Consider the following 22685-nt stretch of genomic DNA (forward strand, 5'->3'; position numbering starts at 1 on the left):
TTATAAAAATTCCCATTGCAGGAGCTTAAGCGGACTATACTTAAGACACTGCGTTCCTTGCAATTGTAATGGACATTCGAATAAATGCCACCCAGAAACCGGAGAATGCAGTGTAAGTGATAAAATTTCGAACAATTAAACAAAAGTATTAAATTTTCAAAGTTCATTCTGCGTACGTTCAGTACATATTATTGAACCACTTTAGAAAAACGTGTTCAAATTTTATAGGACTGCAAGGACAACACCGATGGAAAGCAGTGCGAGTATTGTCGAGCTGGATATGAGCGGGATCAAGCAAATTATTGCGTTCCTTCTATCCAAACATCACGCCCACCAATTTGCAAGTAAGTTTGATTGATGTGCAAGGCATTGTAAAGCTGAATATGCGCGGGACTACGCAAACAATAGAGTTCACGCTATCTAAACATCGTCTCTACCAGTTTGCAAGTAAGTTTCATTGATTTCTGAGGCATAGCCGATCTGGATATGAGTGAAACCAAGCAAACTATTGCGTTCCTGTTATCCAAACATCACGTCCACAAGTTAAGTAAGTTTCATTTATGTCTAATGCCGATGTGCACTTGTGCAGTACAAATTCAAAGGACTTCATTCAAAATATAACTTATATTATAAGGTTCACTACAATACTACTACACTAGTCATTGCACTAATGAGTACATATTAACTATAAACCAAACTCCTCCACTTCTGTCTGTCAATTTGCGATAAACTAGAAAATTACTCAACAAATTGATATGCAATTTTCAGTAATCATTTATTAAGGTTTTGTGTAAATTTGTTGAAATTTATCCGACGCATCTAACAATACTACTGTTAGCCAAGCCAAGCAGCTAAAAGCTTTCATTGAAAACGCTCCATAATCCCTTCTAAACAAAGCTATCAAAAAAAATGCATGGTGGCATCAATGGATCCACCAAATAACGCGATGTATGTCTAACTTATGAAGATGTCTTCCAAAAATTTATGACTTACAATTAAAACTCACGTCGTAGGCGTCTGCTAGTCTAAAATAATGATTAAATTATGAAATATATTTTAGCTGTGATCCACGCGGTGAAGAAATACCTTGCGACGCTTCGGGATACTGTTTCTGTAAACAAAATGTGGAAGGTGAAGCCTGCGATCGTTGCCGACCTGGGACATTTGGCCTCGACATTAACAACCCTCTAGGCTGCTCAGCGTGCTACTGCTCTGGAGTTACATCTGATTGTCACGAAGTAAGTTTCCTTGCCTTAACCGCCTCGTTGATCCAAAGGAGCCAAAGTGACTTCAGAACACGAGAGACTGGGTTCCAAGCTTTTCTATTTTATAAGTTTTCAGTAAAAATTCTAAGCCTTAATTTTGGCATATTGGTAGCGTTACACCATCATGTCACGGAGGACGTGTTAAGTCATCGGTACTGGTTATTATCTTTCACCGTCATCATTATCATATCAGCCGATGGACGTTCACTGCATGACGTAAGGCTTTCGTAGGGTCTTTCAAACATCACGATCCTGAGCCACCTGCATCCAGCAAATCCCTGCGACTTGCTTAATGTACTCTCCATTGATGTTGATGCCGAGTCCGCCCTTGTCCAGAAGCTTAAAGACTCCTTCCAATGCGACGGTAAATAGCTTCTGAGAGACCTCATCTTTCTTAGGCACTTCTTACTGGATTGGCCTCGTAGACAGATCCTTTAAACGGACTGAAATAGTGGCGTTTTCGTACAAGCACAGTTTCCACAAAATCAAAGACTTATTCATAGTCCAAAAACGGAAAGCAAAGTGGCTGATAATACTCTCGAGTCTTTTGTATAACCTGCCGCAACATATTAATGTGGTATGTGCTACTAAAGCTTTCGGAATCCAGCTTGAGAATCGTCAAACCTACGAGCGAGACGATTCGTAATGACTCTCGAGAACAATTTTTAAATATGATATCATTAACATCTAATGATAATTTCTAAAAAGTAACTCCCAACACATATTAGAGCAGTTTGGTGCATCTAAGCGAATATGTAGCTTAACCTACCGTCCTCGCCTCAATAGCTCAGTGCTAATGGAACCCTACCTACTCTTCACCGAGAGTTCCATCCCATCCGCTGGGTTATTGTCATGCCCACTCCTAACACAGTCTTTTTCAACTAATTGGAGGGGCAATATGGCAAATATTTTTTTTTAATGAAAATTCTGTAATTCCTGTTTTATTTCAGGCTACCCACTATTCTAGAATAACCTTACCAGCGCCCATTTTCGGTGACAACTACGGTGGTTATACTTTAATGGATATAAATGCTGATCGAGTTATCAATGACCAATTCATACCCGCAGTCAATGAAAGTGAACTTATGTATGTTTTCACTGACCAACCTCTTGCTGATCTATATTGGTCGTTGCCCGTCTTCCCAGGTGACTAATTAAAACATTTTTTATATAAAACTAGCGGACGTCGGCGATTTCACATGGAAATCAATATAAACTTTCAACCCCTATTTCAACACTTTACAGGTTGATTTTTAAAAATTCTTGAATCACAATTTCGTATTTTTATTAGATTTATGAACAAATTTTTAAAACTTTAACTCTATTAATGAAGGACTTTCCATACAAACTTTCAATCCCTATTTCACCTTTTCTATTTTTATTTAATGGTCAAAAAGTTCCCTATGTTTTGCTCCAAGGTCTCATTTGTTATACCAAAACTCATCTTGATCGGTTCAGTCGTTTAGCCGTGAAAAGGTAAGACAGACAGACAGACTCACTTTAGCATTTATCATATTAGTATAGATTATCAAAAGGCATTCGTGTCCACTAAGGCACACGATAATTCGCCAGTGTGAAATTAAAAAAAGTTACGTTGCAACGCAATACAAATTACAAATAATTCAAAATTAATTAACAGGTAACCGAGTTCTATCCTACGGTGGTACACTATCTGTAACTCAAAAGTTCCAATCCAATTATGAAGATCTGTCAGTCCCCAGTACAGACGTCGTATTGATTGGAGAGAGTCAGTCCATTTTCTGGACAAATCCGACACCTATCAAATCGGGCGAAGCATTGGTAAGCTATAAAAATTAAAATTAAAATTTTGATTATTTTTTTTTTATTATTGGAAAAGAATACAATAAGGAACTTAAGCTAACTTATCCTAATAACTATACAAATCATGCCCACGTGGAATGGTGGCAAGAATACTGGCTGCATTAAATTAATTAAATTAATTATGGTCCATTTATTATTTTTTACTTAGTATATATGCCAAAAATTCTATTAATTATTGTTTTCAGAGTTACCAAGTTCCTTTACGAGAAAATTATTGGTATAATCTAAATTCATTCGATCACACGTCACGGGAAGTTTTCATGTCGGTACTTAAGAACTTGAAGAGGGTGCTGGTGAGAGCTACTCTTATACAACAGAACATATTAACCACTTCGATCGCAGACGTATCTATGGAGTCTGCCGCTGTTAGTTACGATCCTTCTTCACGAGCTGCCAAAGATATCGAGGTTTGTACTTTTATTTGAATTCCGTTTACAGCGGGCATAGTGTTTATTTATTTATTTACGTACACACGCAATAATTGAATAATAATAATAAATAATAATAATTGAGGAATTGCAAAATATGTCGATACTAGTTAGTAGATAGATATCCCATATTTGAGTAAAAAGTTGCACTACATTTTGTTTGTACGGGGGCTTGATCGGACACCAACCAAAATTTAGTGCAAATTTTGCAATATGCATTTTGGTATCTTTGTTTTTTACTAGTATTATTTAAGCGCAAAGTTTTATTTTAATACTAATTTTGCATAAATCTCGTGGGATCTTATTCCAGGAAGAAAGTGACTTGATAACCTTCATTATCTTTTAGTGAAAGGCTCATTAAAATCGGTTCTACCGTTTCAAAGATTAGTCTGGACAAATAAATAGACAGAGAGACACAAAAATTAAAAATGCTTAGTTTTAGTATGAAATTACTTTAAGCGATTTTTTTTATTCTCTACATTTTAGCCCTTGACTACAATCTCACCTGATTGTAAGTGATGATGCAATCTAAGATGTAAGCGGGCTAACTTGCTAGGAGTTGGATGAAATCCACACTCCTTTCGGTTTCTACACGACGTACCGGAACGCTAAATCACTTGGCGGTCGCCTTGGCTGGTAGGATGGCCAGCCACACCTGGACCAAGAAAACCTCAATTGGCCCAGCCAGGGTTCAAACCCAGGACTTTCGTCTTACAAATCCACCGCACACACCACTTCGCCACGGAGGCCGTTAAAGGCACTTGAGAAAACACAGTTATTTTGAAATCACAGACAGACACTTCAATTTTGTTTATATTTGTATTAATAGGAGTGCATATGTCCTGCTGGCTATACTGGAACTAGTTGCGAAAGCTGCGCGGTTGGATACTACAAAGACAGGAGCGGAGGATGCAGACAATGTAACTGTAACGGTCACGACTGTCAGTTGGGTAACAGCGAAGAAGTCATCTGTAACTGCAAACCACCGTTCGTGGGACCTGACTGTTCTACTGTTGGTAAGTAAAAACAACTTTAAAAAAAAACAAAAAAAAAATTTTTTCATACATTTTAAATGTGACCAATATTCCCATACTCCGTTAACTTATTGATATTTCTTTCTTGTCTTACATATACAGGGTGTTGCGGAGTATTTTCCATAACTTCAAGGTTGACTAGTCCACTTATAGAAGCCGAACTGTATAATTATTTAAAAAAAAAAACTTTTTATGTTTTCATACAAAGACATTCAATTCTGACTATCCATGTAACACACGCATTTATCTATCCTTGCATTTTAAAATACGTGATCATAGTGTAGACTGTTGATGTCGACGAGATATTGCAGCTAGCACCCCGTAATTCACTAGTAAGCTACTTCATGATATTTATCAATAAATAAGTTTGGCTAGGTCATATAAAAGGATGCGATTTATGGGACACAATTTAAGATCTATTTACAGAATTTACTCCGAAAATATTCATTTTAGAACACATATTCCATAAGACATTTTTTCATAAAGAAGAGAAGTTTCCCTAGAGTTATGGGAAATACTCCCGAGCACCCTATATATAAGTTGATAACACTTTTATATAGGGTGTACACAATTTATAATATAAAATATATTTCTTTTGAATATCATAAATATTTTATCTATGAGTTTTATGTGTACCGATGTCGCGCGGTTTCACCCGCATATTTTAGTGAGAATAAATGACACTTTTAACAAAAAAACACTGGCTTTCTAGTAGTAAAACAATTCTCAAAATCAGTTCAGTAGATCTAGAAATTACCCCCTACAATACCACAACTTTACTCTTTATAATAGTAAATTTAATTGAATTAGATAATAATATAATATATATTTTTATAATTATTTTAGTTTCTCGAATTTGTAGCTTTGGGTATTTTTGACATTCAGGTGAAATACTAAATAAAAAATTAAAAAAAAATCTACAAAAGTTTGTAAATCTTAAAATGTAATTGAGAATAATAAAGAAAAGTTAACAAAATAAAATACAAGGTTTTGAAACTGGAATCCTCCATTTAACTGTTATGTCCCTAAAATGAAAGAATAACCATTATTGTGAAATTGCCAATAGGCTTGATCATGGAACTACATCCCTATATACACGAGAAATATACAAACTCCTCGGTGGTCGGAGTCACATTCACTTGCAAGTACAGAGCGCCTGAACCTCTTTCGATTCAATTTTACTTCGCCGGACAAGAAATGGTTCCCTCACAGCCATACACAGAGTCGAAATTTTATAAAGACGGTTGGCGAAGCGAGCACGTATGGCATACACTGTGGAACACTAAACAACAAGGAGAAGTGTATGAATGTAGAACCATCACCAAAAATGGATTTATATTAGGAGTTCTCTCTACTACTTTACCAGAAAAAGGTAGCCATAACCTGCAAAAAGCATTGTTGTGTCCTGCCATTTGTCTCTACTGTAACCGCCATGCTTCAAAGTTTCATTCATACTATGTGGAGTCGTAAAAACTGTCTGTCCAGTCTGTCAAACATATATTTTGTCCTGTTTAATAATGTGATATTAATATATTCGTAGCTAACCAATGTCGTTTTGTACCTACAGTAGTGTTTGTTTAATGTTCAGTGTCCAATAGCCAAATCGTCACTATTTGTTATCGCGATAAGTAGGATATGAAAAACGGTTTTAAAACTCGAATATATGAAACGAATGAAGAAGGTTTAAAACATAAGTTTACAACCAAGTTATTTATTTCATTTCTAAAGTCATAACAAAAAAATTTGATAGAAACAAAAAAACTGCTACCTTAATAAATAGATATGCCTAGTTATAAAACATAATTCATGTGAGAAAGAAGTGAGAACTAAATTTATATTTTGAAATAGCGCATGACTGTGTTAGCTGTGCTAGATTATCTATAGTTCTTCTTGAAAATAGGACAACAAAAATAGTTCAAGCCACGTAATCTCTACCTTAATTATAATATAAATGTACCGTGATGAAAGTAGGAAATTCCCTATAATAGACGATTTTTTTCACAACCACAAACAACATTGGATACAATTCTTTATACGAATACGTCTATTTTCAGGTGGTGACACTCAAATCGACATTACTACAAGACCTCCACCAACGAAAAGCACGGTTGTAGTAAGGATCACTAGTCCAACTATCAAGATTCAAGAAGTGGGTAGTACAGTGAACTTTACTTGCCAGGCAAGTAGCAGGATGGTCCGTGTGCCTTTACAAGTTGACTGGTACAAGGCCGGTGGATACTTACCTCAGGATAGAACACAGATAGATCGTTCAACTGGACTACTGCTTATCACCAATCTCCAAGTATCTGACAGTGGAAAATACATCTGCCAAACCAGCGACGGAATATCTACAGAACAAGCGATAGCAACTCTAAAAGTGCCAAGTAAGTATCAATTATCGATTAATAACATACTAAATGTAATCCCATATGTATATATGTATACCTAAAATGGTCACAAGTAGGCCTAACAACCAAACGACGTATATCCTGAACAGAAATCGACAAATGTCAACCAATAGCGGCACCACCGGAAATATCACTATCTCTTTCTAGTTCGTTCGTCATGAGGTTGACATGTTGTCTATTTTTTTTTGGTGAGATATGTATATGTTCATATGTTAGGCATAAAGGTTTGTTTATGATCAAATACTTTCTTAATTTTCCTGCTTTCTAACATGGATTAGTTGTACCGGAGTGGGTGTTTTATGCGAAAGGTAAAATGAAAAAAGAAATTAAATTAAACACCTTAATTTACAAATTTAAAACTTATTAGTTCACTTAATAATTAAAATAATTTATGTTTCCCGATAAGCTACATTGCGAAATTTTATTTCTAGGAAACGACATGACACCACCAGAAGTATCGATAAGTCCTGCGATGAAAGAATATTTTGAGGGAAGTAGAATCGAGCTGACATGTACGACCACTGGCAATCCAGCGCCGACAATCACTTGGCAGAGAGCCTCTAATAGAGCTCTGCCTCCCTCCAGCGAAACTTACGATGCCCTGCTTATCATTGACAACGCCAGGGTTGACGACTCCGGAGAATACAGGTCAACTAAAAATTCCATACTAATAGATGTCACGCGGTTACACCCGCGTGGTTCCCGTACCCGTAGTAATACGGGTATAAAATATAGTTTAAATCCTTCCTTCATAAATGGGCTGTCTAACACTGAAAGAGTTTTTTAAATCGGACCAGTAGTTCCTGAAATTAGTGCGTTCAAACAAACAAACTCTTCAGCTTTTTAATATAAGTATAGCTGTACCTACCTAATGTTACTATTTTATATTAAATCGTAAGGAGTCTTAATGAACCGGTAACTTAGTTACGTGCTTATTATCCGTCGTCTAGCGTAGATAAGATTTATTCTATTACATCACAAAATGTGTTTCTTCTTTGAATTGTTTAACTGGCTGAACTATTTAAGAACGCTCTTTTATATTCCTTTCAGTTGTATGTATTTTAAGAAACTAAATATCACGTGTCTCAAACGGTGAAGGAAAACATCGTTAGGAAACCAGCATGCCGGAGAATTTTCTTAATTCTCTAGGTGTGTGAAGTCTGTCAATACGCAATGAGCCAGCGTGGTGGTCTAAGGCCTAACCCCTCTCATCCTGAGAGAAGACTCGTGCTCTACAGTGAGCCGAATATGGAGTGTTAATGATGATGATGATGATGATATTGTTTACAGATGCATTGCCACTAATCCTGCTGGTACAAAATCCGCTCCCGCCATTATAACTGTTCGCCCAAGAGAGCCTGCGCAACGCCAAAATCTAACAGTTTCGTCCAGAGAGCGAACGGTAAACGAAGGACAAAGTACACGAGTTGTTTGCACTGGAACCGCTAACGTGCCAGCTGGCACTATTGATTGGATCAGGTAATTGAGCCATGTAACGTGAACAGGTCAATGATTATCGACTAGTATACAATAAGTTAAGTTACAATTAATAAGTTTTTGGGAAAGGCTTATTATAGTGTTAATGATTATATTAATGATAAAAAAGCTTGGCGTTAAACTATAATATACGACTGTGTGCTTAGTTTTAAATAAGTTTGTAAAATGGTGGTAAACAAAAAAAAACCTTGGCTGAGTTTGTTGTGGGCGCTTCTCGGACCAAGGCGCGTTTGGAACCCTCGTAACTTTAGTTTTAAGTTTTCGACTATTATTACCACCATTAAAATAAATTATGACTTAATCTTGACCTTTCAAAAGTGCTTGTAAACTAAGCCTAATTGAAATAAATTAATTTTGACTTTGACTTTAATAATTTAATACTATAGATCGGTTACGTCCCTACAAAATCACCGCAAAAAGTGATCCGAATAATAGGCTACATACAACACTGAGCGCACACATGCACAACTTTGTCTTTAATTCCATTATATATTTATGTATTAATAGTTTTTACACTTCCTGAACTCGACATTGTAGACTATATTTAGGTATTTAAATAACGTTCGTTGTAGACCACAACTAATATTGAGAGTATAAATTTCCTCTTTCGAGCACCTCATTTTCATGCGCTAGTAACACATGTAACAGTATTTAATATCATTGCAAGTATAGCAAATGTTTCAAGTATCCTTCAAATTCCAATTCTTTCAACTATCATAGTCCCAGAAAGGAGATCGACCATTATTCATGCATGAATATTCGAAAATTTAATGAATGGACCGTTACAATGTCCAAATTAGTATCATTTAATGAATAATAATATCAGTTTTAGACTGCTTTAATTTCAGTTTTATTGAAAGTTGCTTAATCAAGATATCTACATTTTATAATGCACGATTTTTAAAACACGCACATTTCCAAAAAATATTAGCAAATAATAATTCCAATTATTTTTGGATTGGTTTTATTATTGAATGAAAAATTTTTCGTCATTTATTTTTTTTCTTTAAGGTGAAATAAAGTATTTAATAAATATTCCATCCATTAGGTCCGATGCCAGTCACTTATTTTTGTAGTGATAATATTGTTATATATATTTTTTTTCAATATTTGTCATACCTTTTAAATATGACTAGTATTCCCATTCCACACCAACTAGTCGGTAAAGACTGTATTAGGAGTGACTACGACAATAGACCAACGGGGCGAGGATCGAACCACCACCTCTCTGCGATGAGTCCGCTCTTACCATTGAGCTATTGAGGCTTGAAATAATTGATTTAAATAATTTATTTTACAGACAAGACGGCTCCCAGTTCGAATCGAATGTTAGAGCTGACAACGGCGTATTGAGCATCGATGTCGCTCGTCTCGAAAACCAAGGCGTCTATATATGTCAGACTGCATCTTCTGACGTCAACCCTGTACTTGTGGTGCTGACGGTTATACCCACTGGCACGGTGCCGCCGAATGAAATGTCCAACATATCACTGTCTGTAAACAGTTTGACTATACCAACCGGTGGCATGGGACAAATCGAATGCATTCCTAGAGGAGACCCACTGCCGCTTATTAGATGGTCGAAGGTATAAGTCATAATAATATACTATTTTTTTTTATGCTCGGGTAACTACAATTAAGCCTGATGGCAAGCATTAATGCGGTCTAAGTTGGAGCGCGCTTGCCTAGAAGATGCCTATTCACTTTTGCTTTGAAAAAGTTCAAATTATAAGTGTCAGGAAACACAAACGCCGGAAGTGCATTCCAAATTTTGGAAAAGGGGAGTTCCAACTAGCTGAGTTCCTGTTCCCATAGAAATACGAGGATAATATAAAGCTTATAGCCTTCTTCGTTAAAGGGGCTATCTAACACTGAAAGAATTTTTAAAATCGGGACCAGTAGATCCTGAGATTAGCGCGTTCAAGCAACAAACAAACTCTTCAGGTTTACAATATTAGTATAGATTATCTTCTTATTAGTTGTGACAAATAAATAAAATAAGCTCCAGTTCTTTTAGAAAAAAATATATATACTCCATTATTCTTATATAGTAAATGACATTAAAATGTTACGATCCAAAATGGACATATTGTTTTTACACAATTAAAGAAATTTTAGAAATATTTCATACATAAACAAAATTATAGTATTCATGTCTAATAAGTATCTAAATTACAGCATCAAGACACCTTTGGACCGGGAACAAGTCAAAGAGTAAATACTTTGATCATAACGAATGCCCAAGAAAGTGACCGTGGTTACTATCTTTGCGAAGGAAATGTGGATGGCAGACCTGTCGTTAGCAATTATGCCTATGTTGATATTGAAAGTAAGTATTCAAAGTACGAGAACGATAATAATCAAAAGTAATTCTCCTCGTTAAGAAAGTGAACAGTAGATTTATTTTGATAAAATTATTAATAGTATCCCACTTTAGCAGGCAGCTCAGTATCGAGATGTTTGGAAGTCCCTACAAAAGGATTATGTCCTGCAGTGGACGTCCATCGGCTGACTTGATGATGATTTTATTTATTTTATACTTTAAGTAGACACTTCTTAAAAGTGGCGTATTTGGAATGTATGTATTTTAAATGGTTTCAACTTTCTTACAAAACTCTCTTATATTCTCTGAGTTCTGGTATGTGTATGTATGTCATATGTATGGTAAATTACATTTTTAGAACGAGAAAAGGCTCAAGTTGAGATCTACCCGCAATACGAAAATTCTGCGACACTTGGAAGTGAATTCCAACTTTACTGCTACGTTACTGGTGGCAGTCCACCTCCGGTAGTGACTTGGGACAGAAAAGGAGGAAGGGCACTGTCACGATCAGTGCAGATCCAGCCAAATAACGTGTTGAGGCAAGATGTTTTATTTATACCTAACTCCAACGTATACTCAAATATAACTAAAATAACTCTAAATAAGTATAATTTTATTGAAATTTCTCAACGTTTAATTTGCAATCCTATACTTTATTTATGATCTTGAAAGGTGTTAAATCAGTTTCCATAAATTAATCATTAAAGATTATCAATTAATCCACTTACATTTCTATAAAAAATAACTAATTAGAAACCCCTTTAAAAATTTGTAGATTACTTTTTAAATTTTATAATAATGTTTTTCCCTCAGTTTCCACAACGTGGAAGTAAATGATGAGGGTGAATACACATGCACAGCTACAAACGAGGCTGGGTCTGTTAGTGCAAGCGCAATCCTCAAAGTGAGATCGGATCCAACTATAAGAATCCTGCCTGACAATTACGTTAAAGGCTATAGAGGCGATAACGTCAACGTTGAATGCCGTGCTGATGGATATCCTGAACCCCAAGTGTCAATTAAATGTAATTTATATTTTCATTGTTTTACTTTATGTATATTATGTTGACTGGTACTGAAATTGGATTGTATTTTAGCGAGTTCTGACCTGCGAGTGTTAGTGCCACCATCTCCAAGAATAGCCATTTTATCGATACCAAGTTTGAGTGACAGCGACGATGGATTGTATCTCTGTATTGCTTCATCTGCTGCTGGCACTGTGGAGGAACAATTCGCTATTCATGTTGAAAGAGGAGATACGAGTGAAGAACACACTTCTGGTTCGTATAAAGATAAATATCATAAAAGATAGATTTTAGTGCTTAAGAGGAATAAAATTATTTATTGTTTACCTACGTTTATTTACTAAAAAGCCAGTAATATAATATTTTTTATTGATTAATATTTACTATAATATTTTCAGATGACGGAAATACCCCAAGCATTTTAAGAGCTATTGAGTTAAAAGAAGCGCGAATTAGGTAAGAGACATCAATTAGTAAACTAACTTACCATCAAATTGGTCTTAAAAGTATCTAACCATAGAGCATGTTTTTCAGTTGCAATGCTTCCGATGATTTTTACGTTATCTGGGGCCGTGCTGACCGAAAACAGTTGCAGTACAATGCAAGACAAATTGGAAACGAACTAGTTTTCTATAATGTAAGTGTTTTTCATTATATAATTTAAGAAACACATTAATAACTCATATGAATATTATAACTATCGTCGTCGTCATCAACCCATATTCGACTCACTGCTGAGCTCGAGTCTCCTCTCAGAATGAGAGGGGTTAGGCCAATAGTCCACCACGCTGGCCCAATGCGGCTTGGCAGACTTCACACACGCAGAGAATTAAGATAATTCTCTGGTATGCAGGTTTCCTCACGATGTTTTCCTTCACCGATTGAGACACGTGATATTTAATTTCTTAAAATGCACACAACTGAAAAGTTGGAGGTGCATGCCCCGGACCGGATTCGAACCCACACCCTCCGGAATCGGAGGCAGAGGTCATGTCCACTGGGCTATCACGGCTTATTATTATAACTATAATGATGAATATTTTCTTTTATTCTTACATAGACATCAAAGAGCGATTCTGGTAAATATGAATGTACTCTAATCAATCGCCGTTCAAATGAAGTCCAACAATCCGCTTACACCAGTCTACAAGTCATAGCTCCGCCGAGAATCACACTAAGACCACCAACACAAACCGTGCACCCTGGACAGTCGCCTACTGTGGAGTGTGTAGTCGAAGGAGATGATATAACTGATGTTTCCTGGAGACCAGTCAACGCCGTAACTTCCAGGTTAACTATATACACATTATTAATTTTTTTAACAATCAATAATTACTTTGGATTATAACTAACTGTCACATTTTAATAATTTTGAACGTTCTTTAAAAATAATAATTAGAAAATAATTTGTTTGCATACAACCAAAGAGTAAATTAATATATAGGACACAACACAGGAGGATTTAAGACTAATAGTATGTTTTGCTACTTAAAACTATTGTTGCAAATAGTAGTCTGAGACAGATATGACGTTAGGTGGCGCGACTTATTTCCGTAAAGAGTGGGGAGTTTGAGAGGGGTATCGATCAGTTGGCGGGAACGATTTGCGATATAAGACGCTCGTCGACCGGTCGGCTTCAGTATACTCGTGGCGTTTGAAGCGTCTACATTTCTTGTTGTGTAATTTTTTATGGGTTACTTGGGATAGGCAGGTAGAGTGGCTTGAGTGGAAAATGGAAGTGTTGGTTAACTGTCAAGAGCGTCCTTAACCCTACACACAACGTTCACAAGTGCGTGACTTCACTCAAGGTCATTCTCTGCCATTCTAGTGTCTTATTTGGTTACAGTTTGATTTGTTAATTAAGTTGTCCTAACAAATGTTGTGAATCATAGCCCTTGTTCGACATTTGCTTATTTTTGTAAACCACTTCTGAGTCTGCTAAAACTATATTATAATAAAAGTTAATTAAAGTATTTACTTAGTCACGACGCTGGTAATTTACAATTAATTATAAGTTGGATATGTTTTGTAGTCGAGTCGACTACCGAGGACGTACGTTGATATTCCGTCAAATCGAAATCGAAGATGCCGGTGAATATGAGTGCATTGCCACCAACAGTATAGCAAATGCAAGTGGGACTGCAGAAGTCATCGTTAGCGGTAAGACAATTAGATTTGTTTATCACACATTGCTTGATCACTTCGATAATCACGAGAAAGCACGTAGACTATAATCAAAATTATTGCACATACCATAGTACGAGCTATATACAATGGTAATAAACTTATCCATCACATATCATCACGTACACTTACAAGTTGTACTTGATTATTTTTTTAAGCACCTATTATAATGATTTGCTATGTTACAAGGAGATCACTAAGAAAGTTTAGAACACTCATTTGTTTTCACGTTAATTTTTAACACGGTCGAAGTGAATGTTTACCTAATGAGAATGTACCTACTTGAATGCATGTGATAACCATTCATAGAAGATACCGATCGAGCAACGTCGGAGTCGTACGATAACGAGCAGTTCGCGCACCTCGGATCCGCCGTGCATCTGAGCTGCAATGTGTCGCAGCCCCACGTGCGCATTCGGTGGACCAAGGACGACAGGCCTGTGCCGAGGACCGTCAGCCAGAAGAAAGACGGCTCCCTTTTCATTCGGCTCGCCCAGAAATCCGACAGCGGTCGCTATGTCTGTCTCATTAGAGATCCTTACGGAAGGCAGACCACCAATTACATCAATCTTCACATCGAGGGTCAGTGCGAGTCGTAATAGAAATCGTTTCCTAATATTGTGGTCCAGTAGTCCGTTTCAGTTTGATAACTAAACATTTTCCTCTTGCTTAGAATCCAGTTTAATTTTTAAAATGTTAATCTAGGCATGCTGTTTTAAATATCTTTTTATTCCTACTCTATTAATTTTTCTAATTAAATTTCGTTCTCTTAGTACTATTATAATTTTACAACCTCTTTGTTGCCTAACGTAAGTATCTACCAAATGAATTAACAGTTCACATGTTTTTATTTTATATGAAGGTTTTGAATGCTTGGATACGCAGTTTCACTGCTATGATGACAGCGGTTGTATAGATGAGGATCTTTTGTGCGACGGATTCAGTGATTGTTTGGACTCTAGCGATGAGAACCTACCTTGCCTACAGAGAGAGAAGCGCCGTTCTAAGACGTTTTTGGATCCAAATAGAATTCCAACTGGTAAATTTGAAATGGGAGTATGGAGTTGTGTGTCTCGGGATATGTGCCGTCTTTTAGGGATTATGATACAATGTTAATGTTGTATTCTAGGTATATAATGGTGAATTTATTTCAGCAGGAAAGATAATTCAATAAGCCCTCCGGAGTAATTAATTGCATTAAAAGCTTAAAATTCAAATGAAACCTCCCTTATAAGATTATAAATTATCTTGATGTACTTTGCGCTTTTGCATGTTCATGCGTTTTTGTAGTAAACATTTTTTTACAAGGAATGGTGTTATGTTATGTTATGAAATGGTGTTTGATGGTGATTGTGCTTGTCATATAGTTTGGTGGTAAATGTTTGTTTTCAGATTTGATAGTTCTGTGTTGTCTTTACTCAAATATTAGTTGTAGCTTTTCCTGATGAAATATAATAATTTTAGGACCCCGCGACCACTCTGAAGCCTTAGTTGCAATCGACCAACCAAGAAGAACATATAGAGTTGGAGAAAGAGTAGAAGTACTTTGCAGAGGAAATTCTAGAGACGTAGCAGTGAAATGGGAACGATTTGGTACGAACCAATACGTCGAATCCAGAGTAAGTGTACAATAATTTATCTAGTATAACAAAGTTGATAAATTAGTTAAGTTTTAAATAGTATTTCAACAGATTTTCCTATATTCCAATAAATGTACTAAAGTACTTCATATTGAGCATTCAATAAAGCGAACGCTTTATAATTATTAGAATAATTATCATATTAAGTATATACGCATACCTAATATCTTCATAATCAAATAATGGGAGTTGCTTTCTCTTAAAAATTAAAAAAAAAATCGAACCTCTAACCCGCAAGCCTCTACGCAATCAAATGATATAGTACTTGCCATTGACTTAGAATCTTGATATATGGCAAGGAGTCATGTCTCCTTTATGAAAAAATCTATAAACCGTAAATTTGTTGTGGCGTGGTAAATCTTTTAGTATTCTGTGGTGTCACAGAAACTTCTGGGCGAGAGTAAGATTTGCACTTACTCAGCTTTTTATAACAATCCGTCGCCATACCTCCCGCACTGTTGTTCTTCCAGCACATTCGTGGATCGAACCATGGAGAGCGGTTTTGATCTGGACGTTCCATCGCATTGGTAACTTGCCACGCCTGTACTTAGCATCTACATGCGCATATAACATCTTTATATTTTTTTCTTAATAGACTTATGGTGATGGAGCACTTCTACATATACCTGAAGTTCAAGAGCTCGACGCAGGCGTGTATAGATGCACAGGCGTAGACCGATACGGACTAGCAACATACGATGACTTTAACCTTGAAGTTTCCCCAGGTTAGTCCCAGTTAGAGTAAGTCTATATTTAACTGGCAAAATACTGTTGCTTAAGTTCCGAAAGGAGGCAGCAAGGTCGTAATTGTCCCCTTATACTGGTTGTTCCGTAATTAATGGCTAAAACGCAAATGGTAGATACACTACAATACAATCGAGGTGTTCGCGTTTTCGAAAGTATTTGCGAGAGATCTGTCTATTGGGCGAAGACAGTTGAGAGGTTTAAAGACCGATCAGGGTAATCTCATTTCTTCCAAGCCAGAGAGTGAGGTCGAGAAGGTCTACGGACAGTTACTACTACTCAAAAGCCTGTTAAAAAGTTGGCTAAAGATCCTAGAGCCAAGTTGACCCGGATACGAGATTAGTTACGGATACTTAAGGTCCTTCAGCAATAAAAAAAATTTAAGTGTGCACATTCTAATATTTTATTGATTTTTTTTTTGTATTACCTATTAGTATAATTTTATATATTTTATAAGTATTTGCAATTTAAATAATCATGAAATGATGATTATACCTTGATATATTTACTAAATTTCTCTCAATATTTAGGTGAACCTAAACCAGTGTATCCGACGAATGAAAGGGACACAACATTTACAGTACGTCTAGGAGATATAGTTGACTTGCCTTGTACACATAATTTGGAAGAACCAGTATCATACGAATGGAAACGAGAATACTCTCAACTTCCATCTGACATTCGGCAAAACGACGTAAGTACCTAAATGCTAACAAAATAAAGACGAATATAATAGAACGAAGCGATATTGCAGCTCGAGCCGAAGGCAAGAGCTATATAGTAAGGAAGCAGTGGCTGTAATTATCAAAGCGTACGTATGTCATACGACGTTTTATAACATATTTACGAGGAAACACAACTTTGAACACACTGAAAATGAATGATTTTTGCCTGTTTTATATAAGATGACATTTTTGCACAGATAGAGAAGTATATGCATTTTTTAGGCAATTGCACTAAATACAGTATTACTAACAAAGTAAATTAATATTTTCGTGTTTCCGATACAGATAAATAGTTGATATTTATTGTCAAAATAATTAAAATGAAAGAATTAAATGTTTTTTTTATTATATCTTATCTCACAAAGTTAATTTTATTCATAAAATGTTGAGCACTTTTCTGACATAAAAACTCTTTGCCAAGATTTAAAAAAGTACCGTTCGTTTTTAGACGGATGATAAAGGTTTTACATTACATTACGGCACATGTGCGTAATGAGATAGATTACGATATTAAAATTGGTGAAATAAGCCATACTTTATCAGAGAATGTGTTATAAATTTTAATAAAGTATACCTAATACAAATAGCGACGGCGACGTTTAGCTTACTTTGCAAAATACATTATTGGTAGACTACTACTGAAAACTTCTTAAAGGTTAATTTTGTTATAATTAAACTTATCAACTTACCAATTAATTTGTAAGATGTACGTGCGGCCAACTGGGAATCGTGCTTCAGCTATACTTGAAAATTATGCAATCTTGTGACACTACATAATGGATTGATCTTGTGATTATAATGATAGCGCTAGCTTAAGCGCTGTTTCTGTGGTCTATGGTAATAATAAATTTCCATACGTACTTATAAAAGAATATCCACAGCACGCAGCAAAGTGACTCTAATGAGCCCTTTATACCGATGTTAAGTCTGTATACTCCATTATGTCAGTAGGGAAAGTTTTATTATTTGAAACTAGATGGCGCTGATTCATTTCCCTTTACGCTAGCGTTTGTTGATTCGCAGAATGTAAGACCTGCTTTTGTACAAGGTTCATTATTATTAAAATGTTGTTACAATACGGTCTATTTTTGGAACACCATTTCGTCTAGAAATGGTGTAATAAATAACTCATAAAGAACAAGGCATCTTGGAATTTAGAACTTTATTATTGATATTTATTCAAATGACTGGTCTGAGATGTAGTTATTATCCAAAATTCGCAACTCTAAATTGAGAAATTATGGCTTCTCTATCTAAGTTTCCGAGTCAGAAACTAATCTCTTCAGTCATTTCCTCATATAAAACAAGATTCTCTAGTACATGCTTTTTGCTGTGAAGATATTGGCCATGAAAACAGTTTCAGGGTCACTTTTCACCCCCTACATCACCCACCAAAGCTAGTCCACCCACCAAAACTTGTTCTTCAAACTGCAGTCTTTTATATAAAAAATCATTAAAATTGGTGCAGGTAGTGGTGATTGTATTTTTGTTTACCATTTGTATGGTTGTAGCGCATCCTACACTTGAACGGCGTGACGGAAGCAGACGCAGGCACCTACGTATGCCGAGTCACAAACAACCGCGCCCGAGTGGACACGCGAGCGACGTTACGAATTGTCGGACTCGTTCCTAAGTTCAATGGTGACGGATGGGTCGCTTTACCGACACTGAAGGACGCATATCTGCATTTCGACATTGAAATATCATTCAAACCCTCTGGTAAGAACTCTTCTTGATAATGCAGGCCCTTATAAAATAATTGTAATTAATTAAAATATGATATAAAGGTTTTTCGCCAACTGATACTGCAACCGCAGCGGAGAACATTGTTACATAATGTAGATTGTAGAGAAAATAAAAAAAATACATTGTATAGATATAAATTAAAAAAAATATATGTACTTACCTACTTAAACACAACTATTTATATTTCAGATCCAAATGGTGTAATCTTGTACAACGCTCAAAACAATAATGGCACAGGCGACTATATGATCCTCCAACTCATCGATGGTGTCCCAGATTTGACTGTCAAGTTCGATTCAGTTAAGCCTCTGATAGTGAATGGCGATAGACCGTTACAACTTAACGTATGGCATACAATTCGTTTAAGCAGAAGCGGTTCTAAAGGTAATTTTACATATATGTTTTAAGGTAATACAGACTCAAGTAGATGGCTTGCCTTGATGGTGGGAAATCTATAAACAGAGCAACCCTTTTGTGAAACATGCAAGGAATACGTCCCACAAAGTGCCGCCCTATGTAGCACCCTGAGGTTGATGGACATCCATCAACTTAAGGGTAGGGTTGCCAACCGTACTATAATATATATAGTATTATACTATATTTCGGATGTGTGTACTATATACTGTCGAAGAAATATATAGTAAGCAAAAATGCTATATATTTATACATAAATTTTCGGCAGAAGCAATTGCGTGTAGCGTATCCAAACGTGTCTATCTAATATAGGTTTGAATAAACTTAAACTTTTCTTTATATTTTTAACATCTGACATCTGAAAAATACTATATTTTACTCAAGAAATGTTGCCAATTGACCTCGTACCACTAGCGTCTTCAAGAGTTACGAGGTCGATGGACCTCGTACCGTACCAGAGGAAAGTACAGAAAAATCAGTGCCGCAGCGAACGTGTTAAACCCATTTACATCATCAGCCAGTATCCGACCACTGCTGGACATAGATAGGCCTTTCCGAGAGCTCGCTACCACACACGATCCTCCGTCCTCATTCAACCACTTTCCTCTACCTTCGGGCCATCTAGCTGGTCGGTCCGTCTAGCTCCACACTGCGATTGCTACATTTACAAGTATGACTAACTAATATGAGTATTATAAATGTGAAAAAATTGGATAGGTAGATTTTTTTTTATTATACATTTTCTTCATATAATAATTCATAAGTTCTTGTTTACAGTTACCATGGATGTGGACAACACAGGACCATTCGTGGCCGAATTCAATCAATATGCTGTTTTGGACTTGAATGCCCCACTGTACATCGGCGGCGTACCAGACGTCCGTCCGCCTGAACTTGCAACGTCTGCAGGGTAAATTCATACTGTATTTTATTTATTGCTGTCATCAACCCATATTCGGCTCACTGCTGAGCTCGAGTCTCCTCTAACAATGACAGAGGTCAGACCATAGTCCACCACGCTAGCCCAATGCGAATTGGCATACTTCACACACGCAGAGAATTAAGAAAATTCTCTGGTATGCAGGTTTTCTCACGATGTTTTCCTTCACCGTTTGAGGCACGTAATATTTAATTTCTTAAAATGCACACAACTAAAAAGTTGGAGGTGCATGCCCCAGATCGGATTCGAACCTTTACCCTCCGGAATCGGAGGCAGAGGTCATATCCACTGGGCTATCAAGGCTATTTTATTTATTGCGAAAGTGAAATTGTTTGTTTATTACACTTTCACTAACAAACCACTTAACCGATTAAACACAAATGTAAAGCTACATTATCCGTTAATAACATAGGCTATACTATACGTGTTCCCACGGGAAAGGAAAACTATACGGGTGTACCGTGGGGCATCCACTAGTATATCAATCCTTCACCAATATTAGCAGCTTTATGTCAGGCTTGACTTTGTTTGCAACTGTTTCAATTTTAATAGCTTTCCCCTATTCAATTTGTAAACCAGTTGGCAGTTCGGCCAATGTCATTCAAAAGTTTTAAGGCAGGAAGTTTTAATTCAGGCACCCTTAGCTAGGACGAATTCAGATTAATAATAACGAATTCGACCAATGGAACACTTTTCATCACAACATTCTCACAGTCAGCAGGGTATAATATATATTAATATTCAATATTTCTGCTCTGTTATATTCAATTACGAATTCCGTTATTTAAAATAGGTTTTGTTTATAAGGATTTTCAAACTTTCACTATTGATGAAGTCGCTACCGCTGGTTCGGAAGTTATAAAACCCACTATAAGCTTTGAAAGGTGTCACATCTCTGTGATATGCTATTGTCTCAAAATCGTCCTTCTGATAGGATTCACGAATTTTATCAACCTTTATTATTTTTTTCCTTTTAACAGTTTCATCGGCTGCGTCAGTATGTTGATATTGGGCAAGGAAGAAAAGGTCATCATGGATACCAAAAATCAGGCGTATAATGTACACGACTGCGATTCCTGCAACCCCAACCAATGTCTCAACGGTGGTGTTTGTCAGGTAAATAAACACATTCATCCCCATATCGTCTTAGGGAACTTAAGCTATTATAATTACTATACAAATCATGCCCACGTGGATTGGTGGCAAGAACACTGGTTGCGTTTCCGCGTTGGACAGCCAGGCAGATCCTTGCGCACAAAATGAGCCAGCCCTTCTTTCACCAATCCAGGCAACTAGCCGCGGTGAAATAGTTCGGAGTTTTTTTTTGTCACTTTATGGCCCAAGGGTATCGAAATCGGAGGCATAGGTCATATCCACTGGGCTATCATGGTTGAGGCTTCGCTTAAAAGGCCCAATTATCTGTGTTCTTTTATCATTTTAATTCTTCTTATCTCGTTGTCCTCGAATTAATCTTAGTCTCTTGAAGTTATTTGTCAGGCTCTAAGCAGTTTTTTGATTGGTGAAACAGGAAGCACGCAACGAACGTGGATACACATGCATATGTCCAACTGGCTTTGCGGGACAGAACTGTGATCGTACCGGCGAGGCTTGCCGCCCAGGACTCTGCGGCCCCGGGAAATGTTCCGACACGCTTGATGGTTACAAATGTGCTTGCCCTGTCACATTCACAGGCAAAAAGTAAGTGATCTTAACAATCCCGGCTTTTTTTTTGCAGTACAGTAAAATATTTAAATTCATTCGTATGGTTATACTAGCAGAGGCCAGCGACTTCGTCCATCGTTAGACCTTAACCGGGCCCTGTCGCAAAATCCGTAGACGTCTACTAACTTTAAATTTTCTTCCTGCCGAATTTCATCCTACGTCACGCAGTTTTCAAGAGTTCGTGATCTTTCGCTTTTATATATTTTGATAGATACTCGTACACTTGTGTTGTTTGTATATTTGATGCATGATGATGGGTCTATTGGGATGAAACTCGTACAGCAAGATATATAAGTAGGTATATAAACAGTAAAACAACAATTCAATTTATAACAGCAACGAAACTTTCTCAAGGTATCTAATGCCAGTTTTTATCCTATGTTTCATTATCAACCCATTATTATATGTTTCATTATCAACCCATATACGGCTCACTGCTGACCTCGAGTCTCCTCTCAGAATTAAAGGGGTTAGGCCAATAGTCGACCATGCTGACTCAATGCGGATTGGCAGACTTCACACACGCAGAGAATTGAGAAAAATCTCTGGTATGCAGGTTTCCTCACAATGCTTTTCCTTCACCATTTGAGATACGTGATATTTAATTTCTTAAGATGCACACAACTGAAAAGTTTCAAGTGAAAGCCCCGGGCTGGATTGGAACCCACACCCTCCGGAGACAGAAGTCATACCCTCTGGGCTATCACGGCTCTCATATATTCTATGTTTGGTTTTGCAATAATAAGGA

The 22685-nt window shown here is 36.6% G+C and overlaps 1 protein-coding gene across 6 annotated transcripts in view; it reads left to right on the forward strand.

Annotated features, from left to right (window-relative positions):
* The window catches only part of LOC112042894 (basement membrane-specific heparan sulfate proteoglycan core protein), a 202891-nt gene that overhangs the window by 167726 nt on the left and 12480 nt on the right, over positions 1 to 22685 (forward strand). For 5 of the 6 annotated variants that reach the window (XM_052890521.1, XM_052890523.1, XM_052890522.1 and 2 more), the window contains 28 exons: positions 22 to 112; positions 229 to 344; positions 1061 to 1238; positions 2216 to 2411; positions 2905 to 3065; positions 3293 to 3514; positions 4365 to 4551; positions 6624 to 6953; positions 7409 to 7625; positions 8268 to 8456; positions 9775 to 10060; positions 10653 to 10803; positions 11156 to 11336; positions 11611 to 11822; positions 11895 to 12077; positions 12221 to 12278; positions 12357 to 12459; positions 12883 to 13112; positions 13855 to 13982; positions 14316 to 14588; positions 15471 to 15625; positions 16242 to 16371; positions 16921 to 17084; positions 18627 to 18834; positions 19051 to 19245; positions 20053 to 20185; positions 21196 to 21331; positions 21744 to 21913. In XM_052890521.1, coding sequence (XP_052746481.1) covers positions 22 to 112; positions 229 to 344; positions 1061 to 1238; positions 2216 to 2411; positions 2905 to 3065; positions 3293 to 3514; positions 4365 to 4551; positions 6624 to 6953; positions 7409 to 7625; positions 8268 to 8456; positions 9775 to 10060; positions 10653 to 10803; positions 11156 to 11336; positions 11611 to 11822; positions 11895 to 12077; positions 12221 to 12278; positions 12357 to 12459; positions 12883 to 13112; positions 13855 to 13982; positions 14316 to 14588; positions 15471 to 15625; positions 16242 to 16371; positions 16921 to 17084; positions 18627 to 18834; positions 19051 to 19245; positions 20053 to 20185; positions 21196 to 21331; positions 21744 to 21913 — 4983 coding nt within the window. The remainder of the gene's footprint in view (positions 1 to 21; positions 113 to 228; positions 345 to 1060; positions 1239 to 2215; positions 2412 to 2904; positions 3066 to 3292; positions 3515 to 4364; positions 4552 to 6623; positions 6954 to 7408; positions 7626 to 8267; positions 8457 to 9774; positions 10061 to 10652; positions 10804 to 11155; positions 11337 to 11610; positions 11823 to 11894; positions 12078 to 12220; positions 12279 to 12356; positions 12460 to 12882; positions 13113 to 13854; positions 13983 to 14315; positions 14589 to 15470; positions 15626 to 16241; positions 16372 to 16920; positions 17085 to 18626; positions 18835 to 19050; positions 19246 to 20052; positions 20186 to 21195; positions 21332 to 21743; positions 21914 to 22685) is intronic. The other variant, XM_052890525.1, reaches the window with a different exon arrangement.

Source organism: Bicyclus anynana, chromosome Z (genome assembly GCF_947172395.1).
Source record: "Bicyclus anynana chromosome Z, ilBicAnyn1.1, whole genome shotgun sequence".
In the NCBI taxonomy this organism is placed as follows: Eukaryota; Metazoa; Arthropoda; class Insecta; order Lepidoptera; family Nymphalidae; genus Bicyclus; species Bicyclus anynana.